Below are 8,148 nucleotides of genomic sequence, written 5' to 3' on the forward strand. Positions count from 1 at the left end.
GGTCCGCTAAGCAGTTCGAGACATCAACAGAAGTAAATAAAAGAGATCTGTCTTGGAAAAGTGAGGATTTCCTATCTGATCCAAGGGAAGGAAGAGAGGTGGAAAGTGTTGCTGTGTCAAATCGAGATTGTGTGGGTGTTCAGTCTACCGCTCATGTTCAATAAGATACCATCATAAAGTGGAAAGCTATGCTGCTGTCACTAAATACTAATAGATTTTCTTTTCATCGGCTCTTCTTCTTTGTCAACGCTACTAAGGACCTGACGCCACTAGAAAGCAACAATTCAACTGGAAGTTTGGACACATTGGCTCTCGTCTTAAAGTTCCCATTGACGACCAATTCAAAAAATCTCCGTTCCAAAACCGTACATGAGGTTTTCATCTCTCTTTGATTAGGAATTGCTATATGAAAAGAAGTGGAGTTTGAAAAAGGGAACGGAATGGTCAAACTGGAACTGCTAGAGGAACGATTAACTTCCCCTACTACTTACTACTTGACGATTCGACCATTCATGGTTGGTGTGGCTCCTATTCCATCCCAAGCTTTTTAGTCCACCTCTCCTCTCCAATCCTCGATCAAACTAGCCTTCCCCAGCAAGAAAATGTATCCGCAGGTGCAACAAAGATTAGAGATAGTAAGGAGTTGTATACACGGGGGTATGCATTCATGTCACGCTTTAAAGAGGGTGTAGGTTTTTTAGGATTCTTCCCACTTTAATAATCAAATAAGAGTTACAGACGCGGTCTGCCGGATCAAAGAACCAGTTTTTTAGAGAGGGCCAAAGAATCAGCTTTTTTTTATAGATAGATATAAGAACCAGATTCTTGTTTTGAGAAACTGGATCAAAGAACCAGCTAGTAGCTACTTTTGTCCATGTTTTACCAACCTTGGCGAGGGGTGATGCGGCCCACAAACGCATGTGCGGTGCGCGTTCGTTCGTTGGGTTGCGAATTCGGGCAGCGTAGCCTCTTCTTGGCCCAACAAGTGATGCGGCCCACGATCACATCTCGTAGGCCGCATCAAACTGTTGAGCCAACATGGGCCCGTTCATCCTGGGGTCCGCGATCCACGAAAAAGGAGAGCTCCGACGTTTGGGGCGCCGCGAGTTGGCCTGGCCCCCGTCCGTTCGCCGGACTCGTCGTCCATCGCCGCCGCGTGGTGCGACGGGGACGTCGCCGTTCGTCTCGCGAGTTGGGGCCACGTGCCCGTGCCACGCCCCGTCGCAGCGGCAGGGCACGGCGGGCGTCCGTACGATGCCGTTCGGTTTTTTTCCCCCCAATTGATGAGACCGACTAATTGAAGCACAAGCTAGATCTGGGTACAGGATTCCTAGCCTCGCCGTGCGCCCGCAAGTCCCGCGCTTTTTCTGCACGAGACGTGCGCTGCCGGAATTCCGGCCTCGTGGGACGAGATCGGGGCACCTGACCTGATCGGCGCCGTGCGACCTGACTTCTCCGGGCCCCCGCCCTCGACAGCAACCGTGCGTCCTTGCGTGCGTTCCCCTTGCGTACGGCGGCACCCCGCGCCCGAAAGTCGGAGGCGCGCGGCGGCGCGAGACCAGGCAACGAACGCCCACCAGAGACCAGACCGGCAGACCCCTAGCTCCGCCACGAGCGCAGGCCGACGCCGCCTGCCGGCTTCGTTCCGCGTCCCGTCGCGCTCGGACGCTCGAGGCGCCGTCGGGTTCGTTCGTGCTCGGGGGTAGGTGGATTGGATGCACGAGGGAGGGCGCCACCAACTGTTTTGAAACGGCTGGCTGCTAGCTCTCCTGCTCTCTCTCAATCTCACTCTCGGGTTGCTTGCAAGTTTCCCGCTAATCATGGGACGCAGGGTACACAAGTCCCCCCCCTCCTAAATCCTAATGACCAGTGCACGGCGTTGGGTGAGACATGATCCTCCTCTGGCCCTGTTTAGTTTCCACCCCTAAACCCTGTAAACGCAAAACTAAAACACATCACATCGACATATGCATGAAGTACTAAATGAAATTTATTTACAAATTTTTTTACATGGATGGGCTGTAAATCGCGAGACGAATCTAATGAGCCTACTTAATCCATGATTTGCAACAGTGATGCTACAATAACCATCTGCTAATTATTAATTAATCATGAATTAATTAGCATCAATAGATTCGTCTCGCGATTTACAACTCGTCTATGAAAAATTTTTATAAATAGACTTCATTTAATACTTCAAATGAGTAAGATTCCATCGCAAAATTTTTTGCAAAACAAACACGGTCTAGTCTCATCACACCTCTCCGATGCAATCGCGGGGACTAAAGGAAGACGTGTCGGCTTCGCAGGTGCACGGGCACCGTTTCGCTTTTCCCTGCAGATTTTGCATGGAAAATAAAAAAAAGTCTTTGCAGGCGTTGTTGACACTTGTGACTTGCGTGTGCGCCCCGTTAGGTGGACACAGGAATGAGCTCCGTTTGCGTTGCGTGCGGGCGCACGGCATGGGATCGGAAGAAAGCTAAGGCTTCCGGCGCAAAAAAAATTTCCGTCGGAATCTTACTAATTTGAAATACTAAATAAAATCTATTTACAAAACTTTTTATACAAATGGGTTGTAAATCGCAAGACGAATCTAATGATGCTAATTAATCCATGATTAATCAATATTTAGCGGATGGTTACTGTAGTATCACTGTTGCAAATCATGGATTAAGTAGGCTCATTAGATTCGTCTCGCGATTTACAACCCATCTATACAAATTTTTTTGTAAATAGACTTCATTTAGTACTCCAGCATGTATCGAAATATTCGATGTGACGGGTTTTTTTTTGTGTTTACGGGGTTTATGGGGTGAGAACTAAACAAGCCCTAATTTAGATCACCTATTGCAAAGAAGAATACGTACATACATACCTAGCTAGATCGCCGCAGTTGAGCTAGACTTTACTAGGCATGGAATGATTTCTAAAATAAATAAATCACCGGTGACAAGTTTCGGACTTTTGAGTTGATGTGGGCCCTTGAATAAATGTTACTAGTTCTTTCTTCTAGAAATACACAGTGATCTCCCTCTCGGAAGAAGGAAAAGGAGACAGTGAAAATTATCCTAGTAGTACGTCAGTAGATCGAGATGGGGAATTTCTCAAGCAAGATGACAAATTGGCTGTTGTAGGCAGGTGCTGTGTACAGCTCATCGATCTCCCATGCCAATTCGATCTTTTAATAAACATGAACTTTCTTGTTAAATGCTACTACTGCCCAAAAATTAAACTAATACTCTTGAAGTTTTATTTTTTGAAAGGGTCCACAAATTAGTGCTCAGCAAAAACACATTTGCGCTCCATCCATCAACAACTGAATAAAAAAGAAACAACGAGCATATCCCGACACCTGCCGCCCAAGCAAACCTCTGAAAACGTCTGAAAGAGACCCTTATCCTTGTGCTCTTCTCAGAGCGGCACAGCATACATGTGTGTTGGGCGGGCAATGCAAGGGCCAACCATTCAACGCATTCTAGAACGAAAGGTGTGTTTTTTTTCTGATTTTTTCTACGCATCGCCGTCACAATAAAATCCGGCCACCCCTGCGGACGATCGATCTCTGGACGTCACTTGCCGAATAACAAAACGCAACGACCGGCCGGCGGCAAATCAACGGACAGCACCTTTCAGCCGGTTGCTCCTGGAACTTAACGATCCCTCCGCTCCACGTGATTTATATTAATTTCGCCATTTTGATCGGCTCAGCTGTCAGTTCAACAAGGTCAGCAGTCTTCCTTGTTTAATCAATCGTCAGTGCATGCTCCGATGGCATGATAGCATAGCTCATCTTGAATTGTCAGAGGCGAATAGTCTCGAGCTCAATCCTTTTGTGAAATTTGACTTTTTTTTTAAAAAAAAAATCATGCAAAAAAAACTGAAACGAATTGGACCTTCTTCCCTATAGATTTCCTTGATTTCTTATGTTTTTAACTTCTCGTTGATTCACCGATAGATTTCAAGTTTTTGAATCACACTGTTCTATTTCTTGAACACAAGTCGTCTATATTTCTTTAATCAGTAGGGGACTTCCCTCCTGTTTCATCAAAAAAAGTCATCTCTTCCGTGTTTTTTTTAAGAAAGATCATCGTCTTATGGTGCACTCACCTACCGTCTCCTACAGTCCTAATCTGCAAGCAGCGAGGCTGCATGTATGACAACAAAGGGCGTGCACTTGACAAGCTAATCTCATAACGAACCGTTCACATCAAACGTATTAAACTAAGACAAGTTGCGTATACGGCCACATGGTTCATGTCTTGGAGACGTACGTCTCTCTCTCTCAACTTCCTCCTGGCTTCCTCAGTTGCTTTCTCTCTACCAGTCTACCTCCCAAGCGAAAACTTGACTCTACATTAACAAAATCCCAAGGCCTTTTAAAGGAGGAAACAAAGACATTTAGAAGTGGAGGGAGAGCCAAGAGCATAGCAAGGCAAGAGGGGCGAGATGGAGGTGGTGGTGCCTGTCATGGCGCCAAGCGCACCGTGCAGCCCAAGAACCGCGGCCATCGCCGGCGGCGACCACCTCCCGGGCTACTGCTACTTCTTCTCCAGCGCACCGACGAGCCCGTCCAGGGCGAGCTACCCCGGGGACGCCTCGCCGGGCGCCGGCGGCGACGAGGCCACGTTTGACTTCACGCTCGGCTTCAGCGGCCAGCTGCAGGAGGCCACGCCGATCCTCGCCGACGCCGACGAGCTCTTCGAGGGCGGCAGGATCCGGCCGCTCAACACGCCGCACCCGAGCATTCTTATGTTCGACGACACCTCCTCCACAGGCCCTCGGTCCCCAAGGAGAGCCGGGGATCAAGCGGAGGCGCTGGAGAGGGGCAGGTCGGGAAGGCCCGCCGCCGCGCCTGCCTCCGCCGCTTCGTCGCGCAGCAGGCGAGCCACGCGGTCTCTCTCCCCGTTCAGAGGCGGCGGCGGAGGCGGCGGCATCGAGGACGACGAGGACCCTTCCTCCCCGCCGTCCCCCCGAACCTCCATGACGCGGGGCTGCGGCAGCGGGAGCAAGAAGTGGAGGCTCAAGGACCTGTTCCTCTTCCGGAGCGCGTCGGAGGGCCGCGCCACCGGCGGCGGGAGCAAGGACCCACTCTTCAAGTACACCATGCTCTCGCCCTCCACGTCGTTCTCGCACCCTCAGAAGCTCAAGAGCGGCGACGGCAGCGCGTCCATGCGGAAGGGGAGAGGGTCCACGGCGTCCGCCAGCGACATGCCGTACGCCACGAACCGGGCGGCCGCCGAGGACATGCGGCGGCGGACCACGACGCCGCTGCCGTTCCACCGGAACAGCCTCTTCGGCTACCTGCGCTCCAACCCGGCGATCCACAGCATCAGCAGGAAGCTCGGCAACAACTCCTCCAATCGCGGCAGGCCGACATGATTGATCCCCACACCACGCACCGGTCGCAGCATGCATGCACTGGCCTGGCGCCGCCGTCCTGAAACCTACCTTGACGACGATGCAAAGACCTGAAATGGCCGCCGGAGAAGCGTCGCCGTAGTACTTGTCCATTTTTCTTCTTTTTTTCTTTTTTTGCTGCGTATTCTTTTGTTTCATGTAAACTACAAGGTTTCCATACTAGTGTAGATATGTACGTACACGGTATTCCCAAGGTATTTTGGACAAAAGTATCAGTACATTTCCCCCCTGATGATCCATACGGTTAATTCCCTCTCTCTTTTTATTTGTCTCTAATAAAAAAGATATATTACGGTTAATTCCCTCTAAAATCTACTAGTACATCAGAGGAGAGGCCTTTCATCAGACGGTTGATTCCCAATGGCGGTCTAGCTAGCTGATCCCGTCCGCGTGCGCGCCGGATCGCGACACGTGTCCGGATTAGCCAACCAAACCCTGCATCGGTTCGCGTATTAAATCGGGGAGGCGCAGCTCGTCAACGTGGGAGCACTGTTACGAGATTCCATCGGAGGTGCATTTTCAGATGCCGCGAGATCGGTTTTGTGGCAAATTGCCCATGTCCCTGAGCTGTGCCTGCCCGCCGTACTATAATGCCTTTTTTCTAGCACTGCAAACTGTCACAGCTGTGGCACCGCCGTTACTGCAGGGGACGGAATAATCTGCGCTAAGATAAGCTGGGCGATCTGACATTCCCAGATTAAAAAAGTGCATGGATGAGAGCCACTGACGTGATCAGCAAGTGCAAAGGCTGTGTTTAGTTCGCGAAAAGGTTTGGATTTTGGTACTGTAGCACATTTTGTTGTTACTTGACAAACAATGTTCAATCATGGACTAATTAGACTTAAATTATTCATCTCATACTAATCAGTAAAATTGTGTATTAGTTATTTTTTTTCAACTACATTTAATGGTCCATGCATGTGTCAAACAATTTAATGGTCCAAGCATGTGTCAAACAATTCGATGTGACGAGTAATATTAATGTGCTGCTCCTTTTATGTATGATGATGCAAGCAGCTGCATCACCCATTTGCCTCTTCTTGGATTCTCATCTGAATTTCCCCCTTGCGTACGCTTCAAAAGGTTTTGTTATCTCCAAGTGACCAATTGGGCACCTCTATGCGTGAAGGATCAAATTTATGACACATCAGTGAAATCCCAAGGTTACATCGTGGTGAGTGGAGACAGCGTGCATCTTGATTCTTGACATGCGTGAGCAAGGCAGACATGCAAGGAACTGATGATGCTGGCCTGCGCCTGTTACTAGTAAGAACCCTTGGTCGCCTGCCGCCAGCTGTGAATGTTCTCCATGTCAACACCAACCAACAGCTCGTGCAGCAACTCTTTGACACCAAACCAAAATTGTGAGTGCTATAGTGTTATCAATTGGCAACTTGTGCTAGGAACAGTCAGGAACAACGGGTCCCCCCCCCCCCCCCCCTAGCTCGGCCCCTCCAACCATGCGCCACATAATAGTATAAGCTACTACATGTCTTCAAAACGCGTAGCATGTTTGGATAAAATTGGCATGATCTCCCCCGGATGTACATGTTTTCAACTCGGATATGTGGATTAGCCGTAAGAACTCATTGTACCCGCCTTACACTAGGTTTATAGTATTCAAATATGTACAACTTTTCATATTAATACAAATATTCAGGCCAACTTCTTACCTGCCGTAGACCCCCAAAAAAAGTATTAAAAGAGCGAGGCAATGCATGGAAGTGGTTAGAGTCTTAAGAGTGAGGGTGCAAACCCGGGTTGTTAAACGGAATTACTCTTCCCTAGTTGGCCAGCGCCATGATAGCCCCCTCTACTGCTAGGGCTATTCCACTAACAACTTAGATAGCCATCATTTGTAGCACCACGTTTTTGAGCCAAAACGTTAAATGACACATAGCTTACCACCCAATTAACCCAACAACAACATTAATATAAAAAGAACAAAAAAAACACTGAAACTACGATCGGACAAGAAACTGACATCAACTCATCAGATCATTCCCACTCCCAAATTGATCCCGGCTTCACCTTGATCATGTATGTGAAATCCACTAGCTCAAACTGCCACCTCGTATTTCAGCAACTGAAGATACAAATCAGAAGCATACAAACTGGCTCCTGTTTGCATTTCAAAGCCACGCATAGAAATCGCAACCAAGAGGCCGGGCGACCCACAAACATGAACCAAAACCAAAACCCCCAATCCGATGCATGGATCCGTCAGGTGCAGGGGCTGAGGAGGGAGGAGGACGGTGGCCTTGAGGGCCAAACGTCCAATCCGGTCGGGCAGGCAAACAGTTTGATGTGATCTGCTGGTGCCAAGCCCTCGTTGGCCTGCAGCACGATATGCTCGCACATGCACATGACACATACGGCGCGCTCTCTCTCTCTCTCTCGTAGTCGCATCCAAGAGCAGCAGCTCATTCCCTGTTCCAGAGCTTTACAGCACCTAGTGTTACTGTACCGTGGATTCCTCCTGTTGGGTGGCGTACCGGACAGGAAAACCAAAGGCGTGGCGCCGCGACAGATTGCCTAGCCACATGGCTACTCCATGCTGCTGTATCCATCTACTAGCTTGCTAGGTAGATCTCAGTTATTGTGGAGGCAGCAGCAGTCACCACAGGTCCACAGCACACACATTATTGTTGTTGCACATTTGAGACGGCAAGAACCCTAGGAAACGTACAGGCCAGCAGATGAGGAGCTGGGGCGCATGCACCTTAAGCG

General features: G+C 49.4%; 1 protein-coding gene across 1 annotated transcript; it reads left to right on the forward strand.

Moving 5' to 3' along the window:
* Window positions 1-4,266: 4,266 nt before the first annotated feature.
* Window positions 4,267-5,666, forward strand: LOC120694507. Its single transcript, XM_039977652.1, has one exon. It carries the CDS (start codon window positions 4,447-4,449, stop codon window positions 5,377-5,379), a length of 933 nt encoding a protein of 310 aa, XP_039833586.1. The 5' UTR covers window positions 4,267-4,446; the 3' UTR covers window positions 5,380-5,666.
* The last annotated feature ends 2,482 nt before the right edge of the window (window positions 5,667-8,148 follow it).

This window comes from Panicum virgatum, chromosome 2K (genome assembly GCF_016808335.1).
Source record: "Panicum virgatum strain AP13 chromosome 2K, P.virgatum_v5, whole genome shotgun sequence".
NCBI lineage: Eukaryota > Viridiplantae > Streptophyta > Magnoliopsida > Poales > Poaceae > Panicum > Panicum virgatum.

What these genes read in the sequence shown, in the direction of transcription:
- LOC120694507 (XM_039977652.1), top strand. Translation starts at nt 4,447, where the DNA reads ATGGAGGTGGTGGTGCCTGTCATGGCGCCAAGCGCACCGTGCAGCCCA.